Source organism: Podarcis cretensis (assembly GCF_951804945.1).
Source record: "Podarcis cretensis genome assembly, chromosome: 10".
Classification (NCBI taxonomy): Eukaryota; Metazoa; Chordata; class Lepidosauria; order Squamata; family Lacertidae; genus Podarcis; species Podarcis cretensis.
In genome coordinates this window covers 24,433,536-24,458,691 of record NC_137179.1, presented here as the reverse complement: position 1 = coordinate 24,458,691, position 25,156 = coordinate 24,433,536, and the positions used below count along the sequence as shown (strand labels likewise).

At 43.9% G+C, this 25,156-nt stretch overlaps 1 protein-coding gene across 2 annotated transcripts in view; it reads left to right on the top strand.

Moving 5' to 3' along the window:
• Window positions 1-4,133: 4,133 nt before the first annotated feature.
• The window catches only part of GNPTAB (N-acetylglucosamine-1-phosphate transferase subunits alpha and beta), a 43,640-nt gene continuing 22,617 nt past the window's right edge, over window positions 4,134-25,156 (top strand). Inside the window, exons 1-7 of one of the 2 annotated variants that reach the window (XM_079992158.1) lie at window positions 4,134-4,426; window positions 6,558-6,643; window positions 15,480-15,599; window positions 16,913-16,954; window positions 18,312-18,517; window positions 19,985-20,049; window positions 20,647-20,781. In XM_079992158.1, the coding sequence (XP_079848284.1) occupies window positions 4,310-4,426; window positions 6,558-6,643; window positions 15,480-15,599; window positions 16,913-16,954; window positions 18,312-18,517; window positions 19,985-20,049; window positions 20,647-20,781 (771 nt within the window). In that variant the 5' untranslated portion in view covers window positions 4,134-4,309. Of the gene's footprint in view, window positions 4,427-4,660; window positions 4,777-6,557; window positions 6,644-15,479; window positions 15,600-16,912; window positions 16,955-18,311; window positions 18,518-19,984; window positions 20,050-20,646; window positions 20,782-25,156 lie in introns of those variants that run through there. The other variant, XM_079992159.1, reaches the window with a different exon arrangement.

Genomic DNA, 25,156 nt, shown 5'->3' with positions numbered 1-25,156 from the left:
GTAATCTCAGCAAATACTTAAGTATCCTTCCTTTTGCTGAGATATCCAGTTCTACCATGAAAACAGTCAAAAAAACCCACTGCCTACACAATACCCCCAACATAACAATACAGAAAGTTTTAGGCACCACCTAGTGGCAACAGCCTTGTGGTTACAGAAAGGAAATATTCCTTTTCATAAGTGATAAGGAATGCGGGTGGCGTTGTGGTCTAAACCACTGAGCCTCTTGAACTTGTCAACTTGAAGGTGGGCAGTTTGAATCCCTGTGACAGAGTGAGCTCCCGTTGCTCTGTCCCAGGTTCTGCTAACCTAGCAGTTCAAAAGCACGAAAGTAGGTAAATAGGTACCACTGTTGTAGCACCCTGTTTGTGGTTAACGCTTAGCTGGAATGAAATATTCAACGCAGCAATAGAAAAATTAAAATAATAATTTATTTGTCAGACAAATAAATGATAGGCACAGTGGTATATGGTTACCAAAGCTCTGCCCCTTCCAGCCCTGGTGGCCAGCACTTATATTTCCTCAGCCCAGCCCCATTGCTCCTCCTTTGGCTGCCTCTGTCCAATCAGCCTGGTTGAAATTCCTATTGGCTGTTTGCTAGAACCAATCATAAAAGATACACCCATTTCCTATTACCTTTTATGAGAGACAAAGAGCTATATTTCCTTCTATCCATAAATGGCAGACAAGTAGCCATATATCTTACATTTGCCTCGACAAGACACCTTAATTACCAGATCACCTTTTGCCCCTGTTGCCCCTGCATTCCAAAACAAATGGCTAAAACAAATGGCTCGTGGTATTAAATTCTATCTAAACAGAGATCTTGGGTTCACATTCTCACACACCATCAATGAAATAAGAATCTAACATTTCTTACTTTCTAAATCCTTTGCCTAATTACATTAAGCCAACAAATCTCATACATAACATAGATAGCTTTTTAGAAGAAAAGGCCTTTGCAAAGTAAAAAAGGAACTCAGTAAAAAACAGCTTCAAAAGAAGCCTCTTCAGTTTACACCCTCCTTTTCCCAGCCAGCTGCTTTTCCCATTAGCTCTTCCCAAAATTTATTGCCCTTTAACTCTCTCAGTATACCTTAAACCTTAGGAAAATATGGCTAGAGTCTAATGAGAGGCACATGGTATTATTTTCTGTTAAACAATAAATCTTACTATTTACCAACTCTTAATTAGTGTTTTTGCAGCTTGATTGTGAATATGTAGGGTCAGTGTAACCTTTGCTCCCAACCTGTAATTCCCTTTTACAACTTTGAGAAACTTGTCTCCTGCTACTGCTATAAATCAGGGGGGCCCTTGTTCAGGAGAGCAGGAAGATAAACAACTGCCAAAGTACTTAGCCAGCTGGTTTCTGCCTGGCATGAAACATACAAACATTTGCAAATTTATCTTTAAGCTCATTTTAAAATACAGGCCTTGATCAGATGCCTCACTGTGACAGGAAAGTAAAACGGTGTTTCCATGCACTCTGGTTTCCGTCATAATGTTCTGTTGCACTGGAAACGGTTTAGTCATGCTGGCCACATGACCAGGAAAGCTGTCTGTGGACAGACGCTGGCTCCCTCGGCCTGAAAGAGAGATGAGCGCCACAACCCCATAGTCGCCTTTGACTAGACTTAACCATCCAAGGGTCCTTTACCTTTACCTTTTGCACTTTATGAGGTTCTGAAACAAAATGTTGCCTTTTGGAGTGCTTCTTTTCAGAGTTCCAACTACTCTAGACCAACCCCTTAGTTTTATTTTCAGTTGCAAACTGTCAGTCAGGATTCCATATCCACTGAACATGCTCAGGGTTCTCAGATCTCCCCATCTGACCTGAAGTCGCCAGGCTTGCCTGGAGGTGGAGGACTTGAATCTTCAGGTGGGTGAGAATTTTTAAAAATATTATTATTAAAGCACTAAGAAGACTGTGCATTCAGCTTGCAAGCATAATATTGGCAGGAGCAGGCTACAAATTATAGCGTAGGCACTCTGGGGAATTTGTCCTTGTCTCCTCTCTCCCAATTAACCTCCATCTTCAGGGCCCACTCCATGACATCACAGGGAAATGCCCCACTAATGTCACCAGGAGCCACCACCAAGTCTCAGGTTTGGACCCTGAAATCTCTGGGTCTGGGATACTGCTCACCTGGCAGCCATAGTCCTCAATGGGTTTCAGGGGGTAGGGTGGAGAGGGTGTCCCACCATTTGAGGGTTGTTGTTTTTTTTTTGGGGGGGAGGTATGTCCAGCCCTAGCTGCATTAAATTATTTTAACTTATCCATTGGTGTATATCAGGCATGGCCAAACTCGGCCCTCCAGATGTTTTGGGACTACAATTCCCATCATCCCTGACCACTGGTCTTGTTAAATAGGGATGATGGGAGTTGTAGTCCCAAAACATCTAGAAGGCCAAGTATGGCCATGCCTGGTGTATATGGACAACTCTCTCTTCTATACTACAATAGGTCCATTCCTAACTGGATAACACATTCCAGAAGACAGTGTTGGACGGAGACTATAACTGTTTTGTTGTTATTGTTTAGTCGTGTCCGACTCTTCGTGACCCCATGGACCAGAGCATGCCAGGCACTCCTGCCTTCCACTGCCTCCGCAGTTTGGTCAAAACTGTTTGCTCCGTGGCAATTGTGCAACGGTATACCAGAGTTCTACCCTTTTTTTATCAAGGAATATGGTGTAAGGTGTCACCAGTATGTGGAAACATCTAGCTGGTATTTCTTTTGAGTACTGTATTCAGATCAGCAGAAGAGCCTCTCCTGGGTGTTCCTGAGTTGTATTGTGCCGGCCCACGGAAGAGCCTTTTCAGTGGTGCCTCCACATCTGTGGAATAACCCCCTCAGTGAGGTGTGTCAACTCTGTGCTCTTTCAGATGCTGCATACAAACGCCACCTTTGTCACCAAGAGGCTGGTGGATTAAGTCATTTTTAGGGTGTTTTAGATTACAGTACTCTGTTTATGTAATTTATGAGCATTATTTTAATGCTTTTACATAAGTAATCTCTCTCTCTCTCTCTCTCTCTCTCTCTCTCACACACACACACACACACACACACACAATTAGAGGCTGAGGAAGAAAAATCAAGCGCCTGTTGCCAGTGGCATAGCGTGGGTTGTCAGCACCCGGGGCAAGGCAAGTAATTTGCGCCCCCTAACCCGTGGATTTGCGCCCTCTAACCCGTGGATTTGCGCCCCCTAACCCTAACACCCAGATGTTGCGCCTGGTGCGGCCGGCCCCCCTGCACCTCCCACGCTACGCCACTGCCTGTTGCTGCCTCAGAAATGTGAACCATCATTCTAGACCTGACTGTGAAAAGCTCATAAGAACATAAGCAGAGCTTGCTGGAGCAAATAGCCCACAAGTCTAGCATCCTGTTCTCACAGTGGCCAACCAGATGCCTATAGGAAACCCCCAAACAGTACCTGACTAGTCTCGCTACTGTGGCTTCCAGCAAGTGGTATTCTGAGGGGATGGAGAACACAGCCACCGTGTTTAGAAGTACAGTAGTAGCAATAATAATAATACTACTTTTATTATTTATACCACGCCCATCTCGCTGGGTTGCCCCAGCCAGCCCTTTCCTACATCTATCTGTGTAATCTTTGACACCTATCCAAGTTGGTGACAATTGCCTAACCCTGTGGGAGCAGTTTCCCGTTCGACCACGCGCCGTGTCAATTTGTCCCCCCGCCCCTTTTTGCCTGTACTGACTCGCCCCACTTTCCAGCTTCCTTCGGTGCCCCAAGAACCCTAGCAGCGCTACGAGGCAGAAACAGGGGACACGGGTGTGTGGAGAGAACGGGCAGGGGGACAGACTCGTGTCTGCCCTCCCCTCCCTTTTAACCTTTCCTTGTTTTCAAAACGCTTGCATTTGGCTGGGCAGGCCTGCACGCGGCGTTTGCGGTTTAGACTGATTTGTTTAATTCAAAGACTGCGAGGAAGAAGGCCTTTCTTTAGCCAGCGGTCACGAGACCGTGCAAAAAGGGCCGACGAGCACATGACTTTTTCCCCGGGCAGAAAAGGGCACTCTCCACGCTGCTGCTCGGAGCAACGCGCAGCAAGAGTAGGAGACGGCGGCGCCCGCACGCTGCAGCAGCTGCAGGCCCGAAGGTGGCGCCGTGGCTCCGTAGATGGCGCCGTCGAGCCCGATCCCGGAAGCGGCGGCCTTTGGGATGCACCCGGCAGCGGGGTTGGGCGACGGCTGCTGCTGCTGCTGCTCGGATTGGCCGCCGGCCGCAGGAGAGGAAGGTGGGCACCGGCGGCGGGCTTGTAGGGTGATGGTGGCCGTCGGGTCATGCTGCTGAAGCTCCTGCAGAGACAGACCTATACCTGCCTCTCCCACAGGTATGGGCCTTGCCTTTGCCTCGGAGGCATCGTCCTCATGATCGTCTCTGCCCTGCAGTTCGGAGAGGTGAGTGGAGACCTGCGGGGCCCGCTCCGGAGCAGCCGCCAGCCGGGAGCCGGGGGGTTGTTTTGTTTGCAGCCCTCCCAAGTATCCCCTCCCTCAGCCGCACTTCCAGGATCCTTCTCCCGACTGCACTTCCCTTAAAATCCTGCTAAGGGTTCCCTCCCTCCTTCCCACCTTGCATGTGACAGACAGTCCCGGTTTTCCTCTTCCCGTCTCCGCTCCAGTCCCCCCGCCCCCCGCCATCTTTCCTTTCCCCTGCATTTAAGCAGCTGCGTTACAGGCACAATTATTTTCTCCTTCATTGCATCTCCTGTGTCGGGAAGATCGCAGCCTGTTGGATTTCGGCCTGGTAGGTATGTTACTCCTAAAGACTCGTAGATTTTAGCAGAAACTTTATTTACAGCACGTGCTGCACCCTTCTCATCTTCCTGAAGCTCCCACCCGTTGTTCTATACGCACATCGTTTCCCTTGCCACTCTTTAATTGCCATTTTTTCTCATTTATATTGCGCCCACCCCCCTACATTCCTCCTGCCTTTCTCTGGATTTCTCCTTGCATTTGTTATACTTCCTTTCTTTATTCATAGCCCACATTATCTACTGCACAGTTTCCTATAGTCTCCCAGCGTTCTTCTTCCGCCATATTCTATTCCTCCAGAGGTTTTGGGCTACAACTTCCATCACCCCTCCCAGCAGGCATAGTTGTGCTGACTGGAGCAGATGGGAATTGTAGTTCGAAACATCTGGAGGGCACCAGGTTGGCCAAGGCACTAGTAGGGATCATTCCCAGTACTTTATGATGTTACCCAGGCAGCTTTGCTGTGTGGGCGGTTGGGAGTGGAGCAAAGAGGTGGAGAACGCCAAGGAGAACCATGAAGGGTGACTGCAGCTGGAGGAAGAACAAGCAAAATGTATAATAATAATAATAATAATTTATTATTTATACCCTGCCCATCTGGCTGAGTTTCCCCAGCCACTCTGGGCGGCTTCCAATCGAGTGTTAAAAACAATCCAGCATTAAATATGTGTGTGTACTTGTCCCTTTTCTTGGTGAGTGGTGGCAACTAAAACTTGCTGTCAGCAGAGACTGTGGTTAATAGATAGGCCCGAGATAGTGCTAGCCACTCCACCAAAATATACATGTGATACTTGCAGAGGAACTACTCCGTATCTTGACAGTTTCTGATGCCTGTGTTCATGCAGATCTTGTGATCTGATGTGTCCCTGCTCTGTTCTTTGTCAGTTTTATCTCATTGTCTATTTCCAGTGTTGGGCCTCAGTGGGGAACAATGTGCTTAATAACATAGGTTCTTAGCTTAAACAAGCTAAGAACACAGCAACAAACTTTTGTTTCCTAGTTCTCAACATAAAGTCTTAATGTTGAAATAGTTTGTGGGATTGAGGCATCTGATTTATCTTGCTGACAGGGGAGGGGAGGGAAAGTGAGATAAAATGTGAACATCGAGTCCTTGAGTCTGACAAGTTGTGCAGATTTTGTAAATTTCTGGATGTAAAAAAAGAATTTAGTCATCTAAAAACAATTTCAACATAGCTTGGATGGTCTGGAACGGCTCTTGAGGTTTGCATGTCTATGTGAGTAAAATGGAGAATTTCAGGAAAAACCAGATTAAGCTTTGCTCTTCTTACAGTGTAATCCTAAACGTGTCTACTGAGATGGAAGTCCTGTTGAATTCAGTGGGGCTTACTCCCAGTGAGTGGGGTTAGGATTGTAGCCTTGGAAGAAATCTTTTCAGTAGGAGGGAACTCAAACATTGTATTATTCCTTGCTAAAGTGTAAGTGGTCCTGCTCTTCTTTCTACATTGGTCTCTCCAGATGACCTATTTATTGCACATTCATTCTGATTTGTTTGCATCCCGTTAGCAATTCTTTCTTCTCACACTTTAAAATGCATTTTCTTGTCACTTTCCAAACAGCAGTGAGGTGGAAGGATGTTTTAATCTTCTTTAAATGTGCAAACCTAAAGTTCTGGTATATGATCGAGTCACTGCTGTAAAATAATGACAGCCTGGGAGTGCCCTGTACTACCACCTGAAGATCAGTGCCACTGATTTTAAATGTCAACCTAATGCATCACCATTTTAGGGTATGATATAAGATACTCCTTCTTTTGTAGGTTGTTCTAGAGTGGAGTCGGGACCAGTATCATGTTTTGTTTGACTCTTATAGAGACAACGTTGCTGGGAAATCATTTCAGAACAGGTAAGTCTTGGATCCAGAATGGCAGTCCCCGCCCCCCTTCCTTGTATTTGTGAAAGCATTGGTGAACAGTAGCACAGTTTAACCTTTGCACAACCTGTTCTTTCCCCACCTTCAAGCTGTCATTGCTGAAACAGTTTTCGATGGTGGGGGAAAGCGCCCACAACTTTGCCTGCATGTTGCTTTGTTTCAGTCCTTCCTACAGTCTATATATGAATCAGATTTCTGATGATGTGGAGAATGCAGAAGAAAAAGTATGGTTGCAGAAAATGGCAATAAAACTTTTCCAAATGCTTGGCTGCCACTTTGATCCTCTGTTCATCTTTTCCATTGAACCTGTATATAGGTGTGCAGTCTTTGTATCTATTGCCCCTTCTGCACTGTACATTTAAGACTGTATTATGCCATCTTGAACAGTTATGGCTTTCCCTAAAGAATCTTGGGAACAGTAGTTTGTGAAAGGTATTGAAAGTTGTTAGGACACCGTGTATTCCTCCCACAGAACTACAATTTCCAAAGTTCCGGGTGAAGAAGAGAGATTGATTGTTAAATCCATCTGAGAAATGTATCTTGTCCGTTTTGGCTTGCTCCTCAACTCAAACTCCTTGGTGTGATGCAGCTTCACTTAAACACACCTTTCCTCAAATCTTCTGTGAGCCTCAGGCAGATGGAAGCAGTGCAAGAGACTCACGCTGCTCCTTCCTAATGCTTCAGGGGAGTCCCTGCACCCCAAAGTCCTCCTCATGTGGCGGAGGATTCTTGTGTTCCACTGAAGCTTTGGAGCAGGTGGAAACTTTTGCTTGTTTTTAAGCTCAGCACATTGTGTGAGACTTCCCTCTGAGTTCTCCACAGTTTTTGGAGGTGACGTGGGGTGCAGAGGATCTATGAGTCATCCTATTCAGAGAATAGTATGTTGTCCCTAAGAGCCAATGATAAACGAGGGGCCGCTTTTAAAAGAGGGAGTGTCTGTAGTTGCAGCTGGTCTGATTGCAAGGCCCTCATCTCAGCAGTTAAAGGTTCAGGCCACCTGATAGCAAAGTATTTGATAAAATGGATACACCATTACCTCTGGGTAGTCAGTTGTGCATATGCTACATCTGATTTTCAATATCATATTGTATTATTGGGGGGGGGCTCAGCCCTCCTATTTGCTTCTCTCAACCCCCCCCCCCCCCCCCGATAACCCCCTAGACCAGGGTGGCTGCAAAAGTACTTCAGCATAGAACCTGCAGGCTGCATGCTACTGTGTCCTGCAGAGAGAGAACCCTTCTAATGCCTTACCAAAGCCGGATAACTGAGGTGCCAGACTTTGGGAAGGAGGTGTGAAGCTCTGGAAGGGGCCTAGAATCCTCCCTCTTCCTTTTCAAAGCTGAGAAAGCACTATAACTAGGCTTTCGGAAGGAGGCTGGATGACTGTAGGATCGTGTCAGGAGAGCCTTCACACCTCCTTCCCAAAGCTGAGCGCTGAGATGGGGGAGGGCGTCAAATGTAGCTGAGGGCCACCCAAGAAGGCATTGAGGACCACATGCAGCCCTCGGGCCATGCATGGCCCTGCTCTAGACCTTCCTCAACACACTCTGCAACTACAAAGCTCCCTGAGAGCCGGTGTGATGTAGTGGTTAAGAGCAGTAAACTCGTAATCTGGTGAACCGGGTTCATGTCTCCGCTCCTCCACATGCAGCTGCTGGGTGACCTTGGGCTAGTCACACTTCTCTGAAGTCTCTCAGCCCCACTCACCTCACAGAGTGTTTGTTGTGGGGGAGGAAGGGAAAGGAGAATGTTAGCCGCTTTGAGACTCCTTTGGGTAGCGATAAAGTGGGATATCAAATCCAAACTCCTCTTCTTCTTCTTCTTCTTCTTCTTCTTCTTCTTCTTCTTCTTCTTCTTCTTCTTCCCTTTTCACATTCCTAAACTCTTTTCTGAAACAATTTCTCTTTTCTGCAGCTCCACTTTCCACCCACCTTTTCTCTTTCACCCATATGGCCATACCTCTCCTACTGTATTTTTGCAACTCCACCCCCCTTATTGTTTAATTACTTTGTTAGAAACCTATTGGAATAGAAGAATGTAAATGGGAACAGTAAAATGTGTTATAGCTCACTAATTTGGTTTTGACTGTGGTGGAGAAGTCATAGTCATGCCTTTTGAATCATAAAGATTACTCACTTGTTTCTGTCTTCTGACTTCAATTCCAAACAACCATTAATACATCTCTCCCTCCCCCCCCCAAACCACAGGACGTAACTGTGAATTTTTTAATTAGCTTTTAAAATGTATAATATTGTGATCCTCAAGCTTCTTTTTCTTTCTGAAGTAATTAGTCAAAATAAATTTGGGGGCGGTTGCATCGGCTTTTACCTAAACTTTTACCTAAAGTTCAGTAAAGCAGGAAAATTGTCTAGAGTAGTCTTTGAGGTCATGTTGCTACGAAACATTTGTGGCAATTCTTCTCCACAGAAAATATAATCACTATTAGACATTTTAAGTCCTCAGATATACATTGCACTCACTGGTATAGTATACCTCCTGTCTACCAAGTAAAGTATTTATTTTCATTGTTGAAGAACAATGAATGGGTTTTTTTCCCTTTGCAAACCGCAGCCGAATGAGGATGTGGCTGATGTTATCAGTCTTAATATTTCAGTTGGCTGCAGTGACCTATCTCTTCCTGGTTGCATGACCTGTAAGATAACAGTATCTTTATATATCTGAAAATACAGTGCAGAACGTAACATCACCTTGGGTATTAGCATCTTCATTATGTTTTTAATATTGGGAATATTTGTCATGGCTGAGAGATGGAGGAAGAGCTGAGAACTGGGAGCACAACCTGTACCTTTCTTTCTCCTCTTCCAGTACTTTAGACAAGTGGCAGCTGCAGAGACTGGTTTCCTGGTTTGTTTTTTAGAACATCATAAGAGTCCTGCTAGACCAGACCAAAGATCTGTCTAGTGCAGCCTCCTGTTCACACAGTGACCAACTAGATCAGGTGTCAGCAACTTTTTTCAGCCGGTCCACCATCCCTCAGACCATGTGGTGGGCCGGACTATATTTTGAAAAAAATAATGAATAAATTCCTTTGCCCCACAAATAACCCAGGGGTGCGTTTTAAATAAAAGCACACATTCTACTCATGTAAAAACACCAGGCAGGCCCCACAAATAACCCAGAGATGCATTTTAAATAAAAGCACACATTCTACTCATGTAAAAACACGCTGATTCCTTGACCGTCCGTGAGACAGATTGAGAAGGCGATTGGGCCAGATCCGGCCTCTGGGCCTTAGGTTGCCTACCCCTGAACTAGATGCTTGTGGGAAGCTCATAAGCAGGGACTGAACACATCAGTCCTCTCCCTGCTTGTGGCTGCAGCTGGCGTTCAGAGGCTGCCTTTGACATTGGAAGCTAGTTGCATTTGATTAAAAGCTCTGCTTAAAAGTCTCCCAAGGAAGGAAAGTCCCACCACCTCTTGTTGGAAGTCTTTTCCATTGCTGAACAGCTCTTACTGTCAGCAAGTTCTTGTGATAGTGATTTTTATGTCTGAACTGAGCAATTAAATTTGCTCAGTGTGGGATTAAGTGGAATTTACATGTGGCTAGGTTTGCAGCCTTGGTTATCTTGCCTGGCCCCTTGGGAGATGCATTGATGGAGAATGTAGATGCCTTTTGAAACACAGAGGCTTTCAGCAGCATAAATTTCAAAACACTGACAATTTGGGAGCATTCACAGCTCATTATGCTTGGGTGAAAGCAGTGCTGGCCCAAGTGAAAAGGGGAAACTTGGAGAAGGGCTCACAGGCCTCCTTTAATCTGAGATTGTCCTGGTCCGTTCTGTAGCCAAGAGAGGATGGAATAAGGTTTTCTGTGCAAATACATCAGGCTGACAAAGCAGCACAGTAAACATAAAATAGGGAAAGGCTGTATTTAAATAAAATAGACACTGGCATTGATAACTCAGAATCTGCTATGGAACAGATCTTTTATTATAAACCATAATCTCCACCCAAGGGTTGTTCGCAGTTTATGTTTGGATTATCATATCACAGGTATACAGGTTTTTCTCATGCTTCCTTTGACTGTGTACTCCTGTTTCCTGGAGGGAACAGGTGCTCGCATCCAAACTGAGCAGAATTTAACTTTCCAATTGTCAGTTATCAAACCGAGGTTAAATCCTGCTGGGAACAGCACTGAATTGAACCCTCCTACCCCTCAGCTTGACATCACAAGTGATGTCCACAGATTGACAGGTGGATGTGGGTTCAGGGTAGTGGACCTCATGGGCTAAATGACTGATGGGGCAAGATTAGAAACCGCTGGGGGCCATCCCTGGTTTAGAGCAACTGTGTCTCCCAGCCCTACCTAGAGATGCTGGGGTTTATACCTGGGACCTTTCTGAAGGCAAAGCAGGTTCTGTCCCACTAAGCTATGGCTCTTCCCTGAAGAGCTATGTGCTCTTCTCCTAACCTTCTGGAAGAGGAAATAATGGAGCCCTTCAAGAGCTGTCTTTTGTTCCATATCTGTCAGCACCGCCTTCTGATCAGAAACAGTATTTAAATCTGCTGCCACCATCCAGACTGAAAGGAATTTCCATTTGTTTCTGTCTCATGCCTTCCTTTGTGTTCTAAGTGTCTCCCAGTCTCTTTGAATGAGCCAGATGATTAAAAATAAATTGTTTTTGGATAATTGGTGGTCTAGGATGGCTTGCCAGCATTTCAAGGATTGGGCAGACACAATAAATGTTTTAATTTTCCTTAACTAAAATTAAACTCTCTAGGGATGCCCGATTTAATTTGAGACACTTGTCCATCTGGATCAGCTCTCAAAAAAAACTGTTGTTATTTGGCCAATGCAAACCTTCCATTTATACAGCTGTGTGGGTCATGTTCCAGCTACTGAACAAAATCTGTTATTTATCATTAAGAGGCACGGCTAATTTGGGGTGTAGCAGGGTATTAAGAATATCCCAGTAGACTATATTTTTGTAAGATAAAATAAGGTGTTGCAGAACCATTGCACACATGTTACAGGACTTTAATAATGGTGCAATAGCAAGCTTGTAAGGAAAAGATTCACCTGTAAGCCAATTCATGCAGGGTTCTGAGTGCATATATTCTCCATCTAGCTAGCAGGTCTTGAAAGGAATCCACATGCAATGATAGGAGCTGGAGAATTTTCCTTTTCTAAGACTGCAGAAGTAGATGCAAACAAATGGATATAAAGCCAATCAAACTAGGCAGTTTTGAAGCTAGAATTAACTTTACAACTTTAGGCATTGTAATTAACTTTTTTTTTAAAGGCAGCTACCCCTATGAAGTATACTTATTAAATATCTACTAAACTCTAACAAACTATATATTGGTAAACAGGAAAACAAAGTACATGTAATCCAATGCGGTAAACTGGATCTCAGATAATTTAGGACAGGCTTCCTCAACCTCGGCCCTCCAGATGTTTTGAGACTACAGTTCCCATCATCCCTGACCACTGGTCCTGCTAGTTAGGGATGATGGGAGTTGTAGGCCAAAAACTTCTGGAGGGCTGAGGTTGAGGAAGTCTGATTTAGGACAATGGGAATTTGGGGGGGGGGTCCCACAGAATGCCCCTCATTGCCCTCATAGCCCCCTTTCCTTGCTTTGTAGATTATTTAGTATGAACAGAGCTGTACCTGCATACATTCAGGGGCCAGTGAATACCATTTGTGTGCTCTTTTTGCTCCAAACAAATGATGGACAGATTGTAAGGGGGTCCAGGGGCAGCAGCATGCTGTGGTTTGTACAAAACATGTAGATGAAAGGAATCACTTTCTTGCACTGCAAAGTAGTTAAACGATGGAACTTGCTGCAATGGTAGTGATCACCACCAACTTGGGTGACTTTAGAAGGGGATTTGACAAATTCATGGAAGATAAGGCTGTCAGCGGCCACTCGTCACGATGGCCATATAGGTTTGGTCTGGTGTTCCTGGGAATATTTGGGATCACAAGCGGAAGTGATCTGTTGTGCTCGTGGGCTTCCTTGATTGGCTGTTGTGGGAACAGAATGCTGGGCTTGATAGACCTTTGTTTTGAACCGGTAGGGCTACTCCTAACATCCTTTGCATATCTGTGGGTGGAGGAATGAGGCCTCCCTAAGTCCCTTCCTGGACATTTGCTGATCATAGGCACCAGGAGGCACTGCATGTGAACTGGTACTATGTGTGTTAGAACAGGGTGTGCAGGGGGTCTGGCTGTGGCAAAGTCAGGAAAAACAGACAGTCAGCATGTATCTTTGGCCAATTTAATACAAACAATGACATAGCTGGAATAAATCATGAATGACTGGTTGTGACACATGGTTTTCCTCCGCATAAGTATTTTTAGAACGGTTTCAACAGAAGCCATAGGTGGAAAATGTTACATTAAGTTTGAAAATCCATACTGGTTTTGAACTTGGGCAGGATGTGTCAGCAGAAAATGTGATTTGTCCCTCCTACTTTTCATAAGAGTTTTCCAGAGTTATAAATTAGGATCTGAACTCCTGAATCAAGGGTGAGTTTTGGAATTAAGGCTGTGGTTGTCAAACCCTGGGGAAGACCATGGAACACCTAGAAGAGGGAAACAAATCTTTTGGGTTCCTGAGTCAGCTGGGACCCTTTCTCTCCGCACCAGCCATAGATTAAATGCCTTGCAGCAGAGGAGCCTAACAGATTCATCCTGAATTTGTTGAGGTGACCTGCTTCCCCACTTGCCACATTATAATCCCATTCTTGTTTATGAAAGCACCATTGCTTCGTTCTAATGGCGTGCCTGTATGGTTTCTTGATGGATCAGAGATGGCTTGCTCTATTACTTTTCTTAATGTGGGAGATGAGTGGCCTCTTCCATGGATCTTTGTACACAGCGATGGGTTGTATGCACATACGACCCTGTGCAAGGAGCTCTGCACAATCGGCTATGAAAGGGGTTTTTTTTGGGGGGGGGGTAGTATGGTAGATGTAAGTTTTATTTATGTATTAAGACATTTATATATCTCCTGGTCTAAAAGCACTATACATTTAAGAATGGGGATCCAAACTCAAAAATAAGTGTTTGAGAAATACTGCATGAAGGGTCATTGGAAGGAAAGAACATAAAAAGTTACAAGTTTTAAGAATCTTACTTTTGTTGTTGTTTAGTCGTGTCCGACTCTTCGTGACCCCATGGACAAGAGCACGCCAGGCACTCCTGTCTTCCACTGCCTCCCACAGTTTGGTCAAACTCATGTTAGTAGCTTGGAGAACACTGTCCAACCATCTCGTCCTCTGTTGTCCCCTTCTCCTTGTGCCCTCCATCTTTCCCAGCATCAGGGTCTTTTCCAGAGAGTCTTCTCTTCTCATGAGGTGGCCACAGTAGTGGAGCTTCAACTTCAGGATCTGTCCTTCCAGTGAGCACTCAGGGCTGATTTCCTTAAGAATGGATAGGTTTGATCTTCTTGCAGTCCGTGGGACTCTCAAGATTCTCCTCCAGCAGCATAATTCAAAAGCATCAATTCTCTGGCGATCAGCCTTCTTTGGGGTCCAGCTCTCACTTACCGTATTTTTTGCACCACTCACTTTTTTCCTCCTAGAAAGTAAAGGGAAATGTCTGTGCGTGTTATGGAGGGAATGCCTATGGGTGGTGGTGGTGGGGGGGGGATCTGCTGCAGTCGTGAGCAGAGGATCCATGGTTCCCCTTCCTTCCCTCCTCCGTGGCTCGCTTTGAAACAGCAAAGTGGGAGAAGAGCCACTGAGTGGGGAGGAGAGAGGGACAGAGAGCCTGCTTCTTTAAAGGAGCAAAGTGGGAGAGGAGAGGAGCCGCTTACACTCCTGTCCGGTTGGCTCCTTTAAAGCAAGCAGGCTCTCTGTCCCTCTCTCCTCCCCACTCAGCTCGCTACATAGCAGCAAAGTTTTTCAGCTCACTAAGCCGGGGATGAGCGGGAGGGAGGGAGAAAAGCAGAGCCTGCTTGTTTTAAAGGAGCAAAGCGGGAGAGGAGAGGAGCCTTCTCCTCTTATACCCCTCTCCTGCATTATTAGCAGCATCCTTCTCCACATACCCCACACGTGCTCCTTGTCCCTTGAGTGCTTTTCCATACCTCCCCACTTAAAACGTGGTTACAAAGCACGGATCCACATGGATCCTCAGGATTTTTGCACTGGGTCACCCCAAATTCACCATCAGATCACATAGCATGTCCATGGCTACATCTTGCACCAAAAAAATCACACACCCACTGTTGCCTGGGGCCGCAGTGGTGCAAAAACATGGTTACAAAGCATGGATCCACATGGATCCTCAGGATTTTTGCATTGGGCTACTCCAAACTCACTGTCAGATCACATGTCTGTGGCCACAGCATGAACCACAAAAATCATACATCCACTGTTTTTTTTCTTGTTTTCCTCCTCTAAAAACTATGTGCGTGTTATGGTCAGGTGCGTGTTATAGAGCGAAAAATACGGTACATACATCACTACTGGGAAAACCATAGCTTTAACTATACAGACCTTTGTCAGCAAGGTGATGTCTCTGCTTTATAAAATGCTGTCTAGGTTTGTCATCTCTAGATGCAGGCAAAAAGGCAGCAAGATTATGACCAGAGTAGGTTATTTTTATGTGTGGTGATGCAGAAGCACATTGATTAAAAATGAGAAACTGATGAAGAAACAAAGCTTAATTGAATGTTTTGATTATGCCAGACATAATGGAACAAGTTTATCATTTGAAACTCATGAGTTTCAACTGACTGGTTGCAGGCGACCGTAATCTGTGTTGCTGTGAATTGCTTTTCAATTTAAGCCTGGACAGGTTGAGCTGGTTTCTCTCTCTTAATGGGATTTCTCTTATAGGCTTTGCTTGCCAATGCCTATTGATGTGGTGTACACCTGGGTGAATGGCACAGATGTTGAGCTGATCAGGGAACTGCAGCAAGTGAGGAAACAGATGGAGCAAGAACAGAGATTGATGAGGTAAGAACATTTCTCTGCATGCACAGTGAGCTGAGCTGCCCTGGCTGGAGGTAAGAAAACTAAAACAATTGAGTTGTGTCCAGTTTTAGTCCTACTCAGAGTAGGTCCATTGAAACTAATAAACACGACTAACTTGGTTGGCATCCATCTGCCTTGGGAGACCATAGAGGAGCACGCCTTTGGGGGTGAAATCAAATTCTTGGAAGGTTACAGCATGTGCTGCAGCTGTAGAGACTTGCTAACTTAGGCCCATTAATTTTAATGGGTTTACTGTGAGTAGGACTTGGTTGGATACCGCCCAAGGTTTTGCCAGAAGGAAGTGAACCTCCCTAAGATGTCATAGGCTTTTGCAGGTGAATAAATTCATAAGATTGGCTTTTGCCATTGGTCTGTCCTTGTTCTTACCTGTTTCTATTCTTGCCCATCCAGTGTCAATTGGAAGGAAACATCTAGATACTTCATGTTAGAGAATTTTGCATGTTACCTGTTTTGTGCTTCTGGTGTAACATTTGAAAAAGGACTTGCATGTGGGAGATTAGCAAGTTGATTCATACCTGCAGCTTGTACATCTCCCACATATATGACTCTTTTTTGAGAGAGTATTGTATCATGGGCATGGCATTTTGCTTTCTCGGGTGCTAATAATTCTTGTCTCCTCACTTGCAAGCAGGTAACACGAAAACAATGTTTTGTAGTTTCACCTGGCCCTGATCACTTGGCTTGAGTGCGACTGTGAAAGTCGTCTTGTTCTCACCAAAGAGGAGGCTCCCTGATTCTTGCCTTAGTTCAGAGTGCTCCAAACAGTGAACTATATAGAGGCTATAGCTACATTTGGATTCATAGAATGACCAAGGATGCTATGAACATCTGGAAGGCAATGTTATGGTGTCATGTGAATGCTGCTGGGAAACTCTTCAATGCGTTTGTGGATCTTTGCAAGGATCACAAAGTTTGTAATCAATTTGCTTCATGGATTGTCCAGTTCGATTGAGAATCTCAGCAACAATAGCCAACGTAAACCTTTATGCCCTGCCACAGTCCAATTAATCCTTGAGGTTAGCTGCTTGCAGGCCTTATGCTCTCTGTGGGAAGCTGCCATACTGAAGTGTGTTTCAGCAGCCTTCATTTGTGGGGATGTGATTAAATTGGCCATTCATATTCTGCTACTTCTGGGTTTTGTGTGAAAAAACTCACGTTATTGAGATTCTGTTACTGTCTACAGGGCGATGAGAGTAACTAGAGCCTGTGTGCATTTTGTGTGTATATGTTAATTCAGGGGGAATTTAATAGTTATGCATTTACTTGTATTTTAGGGAAATTCTTGGAAAGAATACAACTGAACCAACTAAGAAAAGGTAAGAAATAATGTAGGTGTTTCATGTTTTTTTGTTTAAAAGGTTTTCAACTATCAATATATTAATTACTGTTACAGATAGGTAGCCGTGTTGGTCTGCCATAGTCAAAACAAAATAAAAAAATTCCTTCCAGTAGCACCTTAAAGACCAACTAGGTTAGTACTTGGTATGAGGTATCTGAAGAAGTGTGCATGCACACGAAAGCTCATACCAAGTACTAACCTAGTTGGTCTTTAAGGTGCTACTGGAAGGAATTTTTTTATTTTGTATTAATTACTGTGTGAACCTTAACTGACACTGTAATTTCAAGTGAGTGAAGTAACATTTAAAATAGCCATGATCAAGGGGTAGGACAAAACTGGTACACTTTTCCTCATGTCCTAAAGTAAATAATTCATTTTTAAATTATTATTATTGTTGTTGTTTTGTTTTATTTCTTGTACCCTGCCCATCTGACTAGGTACGCCCATCTGGGTGGCTTTCAACAAAATATAAAGGAATACAACAAAACTTCAAGCATTAAAAGTTTCCCGAAACAGCGCTGTCTTTAAATGTCTACAGAAAGTCATATAATGGTTTATCTCTTTGACATCTGACAGGAGAGTGTTCCACAGGGTGGGCACAACTACCAAGAAGGCCTTCTGCCTCATTCCCTGTCTGCTCACTCAAAAATCAGGCTTTTGTAGTTATTCCCAATGATCCACACACGCCTAAAGCAATATGGGTGATGTCCACCGTACAGACACAACCTCAAAATGTGAAGATGTGTTTCATTGCTACTTAATTTATTTCTGGCTTCTGTATTTTATCAGGCTGGGCACCCTAGAAAGGCCGTATGCAATACAGCAGCGGTCCTCCCACCCCGGACAACTTGAAAATGGCTGAGGTTCTTGGCAGACCACTTAATAACTTTTTTTGCCTGTTGTGGTAATTTCAGTGCCCTGTGCTGGGTGCTGTATGGTGGAAATAAAATTGTCATACCAATAAAATACATAAGAAATTAAAGAAGCAATAAAAGACAGTTTAAAAAATCAATATGAATATTTAATATGCGGGACCTGCTATCTCCTATCTACAGCCACCAATCTGCAGAAACGTCATGGACAGCCTGAATGAAGCTCATGGACCGCAGGGAACCCCTGTAGTATACTGTGACACATGACAAATATTTAAAGAAATGATTACTTTAAGTATAGATTTGACCTGGGATATATTTCTGCAAAATATGAATAAACAGAGAGCAGGCAACGCCATTGGGGTGTGTGTGTGCTTCTTTATCGAAAGCTAGTCAAAGCTGAATAGCCATGTGCAGCTTTGAACCTGAGAGTATGCCTGACTTTTGCTGCCTTGATCCTAGCGAGAAGCAACTGGAGTGTTTACTGACACACTGCATAAAAGTGCCAATGCTCGTCTTGGATCCAGCTTTGCAAAGCAACATCACTCTTAAGGACCTGCCCTCTGTCTATCCCCTGCTGAGATCTGCCAACAATATATTCCTGGTTGCGAAGCCAAAGGACCCTTCCACCAACGTTACTGTAGTTGTTTTTGACAGTTCTAAAGAAGGTAAGGATCTATTTTAAGTCTTCTCCCACTAATTGGCAACATATGGTTTTAGTTTCCCGTAGGATTACTGCTGTTTCAGGGGACTCTTCTCTAGGGGATTTCCTTCTCCTCCTCCTCCTGTTGTTGCAATGATTAAAGGATGTCAGTAGATAAACTTAGTAGGCAGAGGAGAATGTGTCCTAAAAATAAGCCCCCCCCCTTAAATGTTCCTGAAACTTGATCTAAGTATATGTAGAGAAATATGTACACGTAGTGATTTGGTGTCCCCCAGTTTATACGCAAAAATATTGTTGTGGTTTGTGCCTCCTTAATAAAAATAACGTGACATTACCACTTACTTTATTTGGAAAATAATTTGTTAGTATCTTAATTTTTCAACAACAGCAGCAGAGAAGTTTTGCCTTGGGCAAAATGTGGACCATGTTGTAATTGTTCTCTCAGTGCTCTGCATTTTGCTTTCATGATGAGGTGAGGCGTTGCATAGCCTGTTGTTCAGATTCCCTTTCTAGTCCCTTGAGACATGCTGCTCACAGAGACACGGGTGCATCTTCTTTGTCTGTACACAAGGAGACAGTACTGTTGTTGTATTTATTTTTATTTTGTTTATGAAGCGCTTCCCGTAAAACACCCTAGAGCAATTTTAACATTAAAAGCAATTCCGTGTCCAGCAGAGGCATTGGGATAAAACAAATCTCTACTTAAAAGGCTTGTTGGAAATGAAAGGTCTTCAATAGGCACCCAAAAGATAATATGCGAGAGTGAGTTCCAAAGCATAGGTGCTGCCACGTTAAAGGCCAAATTCCTAGGTCCTATGGAACAGATTGCCTGGTATCTGTAGGAGGTCATTGTCTGCAGAGCACAGTAATCAGATGACTATATAAGGGTTGAGACAGTCTTTTAGGTTTCCTCATCCCAAGTAGCATAGGACTTTGTACCAGCACCTTGAACTTAGCCCAGTAGCTAATCAACGCAAAATAGCCCAGTGAGGACTTTCTTTGAGGAGAGAGTGTTGGAAAATGGAGGGAGGGACATTAAATGGAGCTGCTGGAATCCTTCATACTGCAACATTTTGTTAAAGGTCCCACCCTCCAGATAAAACGCATTTCCTTACTTCTTATTCTGTTGGCAATAGCTGCTGGAGGGAAAACCCCTCATCATGGGACTGTGGCATTGTGATTTGTTTCTTCCATTGGCTAACAAATATTGCATTTGGCTTTGAAATTAAATAACCAACTCTGATGGTTCGGGGGCAAGTTATCCCCATTCTGCAGTGGTGTTTAAAAAATACTTATTTCATAAAATTTATATAATTTATATACCACTGGTTTATAAGAGAAAATTTCAAAGTGTCCCATAGCAAGTATATGTGAGATCTTAAAAGAGTTTTTATTTACAAATTATGCAGTGTATTGCTGCAAAAATTCTGTAAAAGTTTTGACCTGTGATTTGAATTATTGAACATTCCAGCCGAAGATGTCCATTCTCAGATGTTAAAGGAAAGCAGCAAGCAAGCAGTGTGGAGAGGCTATTTGGTATGTTCCTTTAAAATGATGTTGGTATATATACTAGAAAGAGAGGTGGCTGGCACTGTGGTCTAAACCACAGAGCCTAGGGCTTGCCGATCAGAAGGTCGGTGGTTCGAATCCCCGCGACGGGGTGAGCTCCTGTTGTTTGGTCTCAGCTGCTGCCCACCTTGCAGTACGAAAGCACGTCAATTGCAATTAGATAAATAGGTACTGCTCCGGCGGGAAGGTAAACGGTGTTTCCGTGCGCTCCTCTGGTTCGCCAGAAGCAGCTTAGTCATGCTGGCCACATGACCTGGAAGCTGTGTGCGGACAAACGCCGGCTCCCTTGGCCTATAGAGCGAGATGAACGCGCAACCCCAGAGTCGTCTGTGACTGGACCTAATGGTCAGGGGTACCTTTACCTTTATATATACTAGAAAGTTTGGATCCTTGCTTGGATGCAAGGTCCTGTTTCTAAAAATTCTTTGTTTTGCTGTAATATTTCCATAACTGCTGTAATTCGCATGCTAAAAGCGTGAGTTCTCCCCTGGGGGGCACAATGGGGAAAAAGTATTAGTCCTTTAAAAAGAGAATTAAGTAAATAATAAATTCCCTTACTTGCAGACTACAGACAAAGAAGTTCCTGGTTTAGTAATAATGCAAGACTTAGTTTTCCTCAAAGGATTTCCACTTACATTCAAAGAGACAAATCAACTAAGAGCAAAACTGCCTGAAAACCTTGCTTCCAAGATAAAGCAGGTAAGTGTCAACAAGGATAAGAGCAAAATCTAGCAGATGATTGTGAATAATGGAGTAAACCTTCTGCTAAAAATCATTTTCTCCTTGCACACAAATCAAAATGATTTTCTCCTATGCTGTTACAGTATTCATTTACCATTGTAGTTAGTCTTATAGGTTATACAAAAGATGCCAAATCCTGATTTGAAAACTTCGGCTGCAAACTAAAAATTCTGTTGGAGATGGCCTGCTTGAGGCAGGAAATCCAGGAGGCGGGTCTAGTTCAGGGGTTGGCAAGGTTTACTTCGCCCGGGCCTGTTCACTCCAGCAGAGATCCCTCTGTGGGCTGGATCTTGCGCACGCCTGCTATTTCCTGCATCTGCGCAGACGCAATTTCCAGTGCCACAGAAGCGAGTTCCTGCGCTGCGCTGTGCCGGTTTAGCGCAGCGTGCAGGGACTCGCCGAGCAGGTAGCTTATGGGCCGGTTAAACGACCCCCGTAGGCTGTTTGTGGCCCATGGGCCTTAGGTTGCCGACCCCTGGTCTAGTTCTGCATATGCCCCAAAAATTGAAAGCACCATCCCCACTCCAAATCCTGGGAGCTGTAGCTTACCTCTCACAGAACTGCATTTCCCAGCACCCATAACACACTTCAGTTCCCATGATCCTTTGGGTGGTCGTTTTAAGCGTATGGTGTGTACACAGCCCCAGGGTCCTACAAGACCTTCCCAAACTCCACAATTTTATGAGCTCTGGCACCCTGAATTAAAAGCCACTGGAAATGTAAATTATGTACCTGCATATGCCCAATTTTGCATTAGCCCAATAAATATCCTTGACGTGCTTTGCAGAACAGTTTGCTGCATTATTCTAAACTGAATTTGCAAAAAATTCTGCCTAACAGTTTGGTCAACACACAGCTGGTTGGACCGAATTCAAAGTTGTATGCATGCCCTATGTGCTCTATGTATAGAACCATATGCTTGCACATCGTATATAACTTATAGGATCTGTGCAGCTACTCCCATCATTTTTTGTGAGTTAATGACTTAAAGAGCTTGGGCAATCCCAGTGGGTTTTTGGTCCTCCCCATCCTCCTCACTCTTTGAACAGCAGAGCCATCTTACAAGCATCTTTTGGTTTCAAAAGTGGTATGCAGCCTGGATAGGCTGATGTTTGAGAAACTCAGCCCCAAAGTGCCCTTAGGCACCCAGACGTTAGTGTGTGTTTCTTTGGATCCCAGCCATTATCCTTGCTCAGATGTCTTTGTTAAATCCTTACTACAAGGAAGCTGTTCTATTAAATTGTTCCCTAGTACCATAGTTAACTTGCCAATCAGAAGGTCGGCGGTTCGAATCCCCGCGACGGGGTGAGCTCCCATTGCTCAGTCCCTGCTCCTGCCAACCTAGCAGTTTGAAAGCACGTCAAAGTGCAAGTAGAGAAATAGGTAAACGGCGTTTCCGTGCGCTGCTCTGGTTCACCAGAAGTGGCTTAGTCATGCTGGCCACATGACCCGGAAGCTGTACGCCAGCTCCCTTGGCCAGTAAAGCGAGATGAGCGCCGCAATCCCAGAGTCGGCCACGACTGGACCTAATGGTCAGGGGTCCCTTTACCTTTTTACCATAGTTAAACCCCACGTAATGTTGTGTTTCTGCTCTCAAAACTGGATACAATCTGATTATTTTAGTGCCTATTTAGCTGTTATATTGTTGCAACCTCTGATCCTTGCCTCAAGCTGGTCTTCTGCCTGATTTAAAGAAGTCTTTAACGGTATGGATTGATGGAATGAATGTCTTGCAATCAATTTAAATTTTGCATTGAGAAGAACAATGAAATTCTGTAAGAAAAGAAATCCAATCCAGTTCCAATCCAAGGCACTGGCAGTTAGAAGAAAAAGTTGGTACCATTGAAACAAATAATTTGTTTCATTTAATGCCATAGTCCGAAATTGCAACACCGCGTAGAAATCGGCAATTGGCCACTAGGTGTCACCCTCCTCTTTTCAAATCTTCGTGAATGTTTGGCCCAAGGTTTTGCAAAGGTGACCTAAAAATAAATATACCAAGCTTATGCCCTTCTTGAACCAGAGAGTTCAGTGCCATTAAACCTGTATTTCAGTGCCAATGTAGCTATTTACCTAGCACAGACCAGAATGAAGGAGTGATTCATTTCTACTTTTTTTGTTACAAAGTCTGAAACCCAGCGTTTGTCCAAACATTCTCACTGTAGCTGTTACTCAAAACTTTCATATCTGTCTTGCAATTTTTGCATGCTACAAATTTGGGGTGCTGTGTGTGGGAAGGACTTTCCATGATACTCATTCTTTTAAACATCACAGTTCCTTCAATATTTGATTCTGGTGGCTGAATTTTGGCTGCAAGGTGCTCACAGACTAAATATATGACAATAGATTGATGCCAAGCAATACACTTTGTTCCACGACTATATTTAAACTTGATTCTAGTAACTTCTGATACCTCTTCCTGAAAGTGCTAGAGCTGAAGCCTGTGGCAATAATGTTATTTATAGACAACTTTAGGGATTAATCATGCTTATAATATTGTAGTATGTTGTACAGGCTGCGTTAGAAACTGGAGGCTATATTCTGGATTTTAACTGCAGTCTATATCAGGGGCGGGAAAACCTTTTCATCCCAAGGGCCACATTCTCTTCTGGCAAATCTTTCAAAGTTGTGCAGGGCCAAAAGTGACATCTAATTGATTGATTCCACTTGGTTGAATAAACTTCTTAATATTAGAAGAAAAGAAGAAGAAGAAGAAATACTTTTTCTCCACCTGCACCATTCATAATTCGATAATCAGTTTTTCACCACTTGGTAGCTCTCCTTGTTAAACTGTAGTCATTTACTTAATTTGGGATCCATTTGAGGAATATGCTTTTATCAGTATGGGTGTTTTGTTTGTTGGTACTTGGAACCACTGAGAAAACCCAGGAAAAGATCGAGCTTTGTTTTATTCAGGGTAACTTTATGCATGCTTCCATAGCGTTGAGGATGAAGAGACAGGGAAATCCTGTGTCCTTAATACAGCCTTCCTGTGTGCAGTGGAAACTTCTGCGAAACATTGCATAAATATATTTTTGATGATGCACAGTGGAGGGGACAGCATGACATTGTTGTTCTCCTAAATAAATGCGAGGCTGCTTGATGGCAGCTTTGCAATCCGTAGCATTTCCACAGCATTATTTTTGGAGAGTGCTTGCTGGTATCCATAACTCTACCTCCGTCTCAACAACTAGCGAGGCCACCCTTTCATCAGTTTGTCCAGATGATGCTCTGGAAGGGCTGAGATTTATCGGATTTTCCCCATGACAGACCTCATGAGTCAGATTTAGAGCTATCGGGTGGCGCATGAATTCAAACCATCAACGGCCTTAAAATGTCACAAGCGTGACAGCTGGGCCTATGTTTGCTGTGAGAATGGGATGGGTAAAGGGGACAAATGTCTGAAAGGAAAGAGGAAAGGTCAGTTTAAAAAAGAAAAAGAAATGATTTTGGGGTTGGGGTTCATTTATGTAAACGTAATATAAATGCAGTTGAATAGCATTTGTAAAAAAAATAAATCTTGCAATATACTGCTATAAAGCATTAAATGTGGGGTGTGGAACTTTTTCCCAGCCCGAGGGCCTCTATCTACTTTCCTCATGCCATGTGTGATTTTATAAACTTCCGTCAACTCATCTCTTGCCTTTTATCTAAGCTGAAAAGTTCCAAATGCTGCAACCTTTCCAAATAGAGAATTGTTTTCCTCATAAGGAGCTGCTGTTATATGAGAAAGTCAGATGGACAGGGGAAGGGGGAGATTGCATTTAAGCTGGGCAAAAATTAATTTATTGCATGGATATATTTCAAATATTAAAAATGCACTTGGGTTGGTTGCCCCCCCGCCGCCCCCCCGGCCACTGCTGCCCAATGGAATTTCACAGCCTCTGATAGTGATGTATTTTGGTGCACACACAAAATGGGTGCATATGATCAACTAAGCAAAGTATATAAATGAATATTCTTCTATGCAATTACCCTTTAAATCCCAGAGGCTGCATGTATCTTTTGTTTTCTAACATTGGTTCAATTCTGGTCGTATGAGCTGCTATTAACACAACTTTTGCAAATATATAGTGAGCAGTTGCTCACCTTCCTCCTCTCAGTGCTGCTGTGGTTCTTGATTCTCTCCTTGGCTCACATTATAGGTATGCCTTTGGCCATGGCTCTGCTTCTGCGTATTGCAGCTTTAAAGGGCTACTACTTATAGCCCATTAAGACTGACAGATAAGGTGAGGGAATTTGAACCCCATTTACATCCACCTCAGTGCAGTCCAGTAGGTCAATGGAATCCAGCTGCTCTGTGGTAGGTAGAGTGTAAGTGTTTCTTTCACAT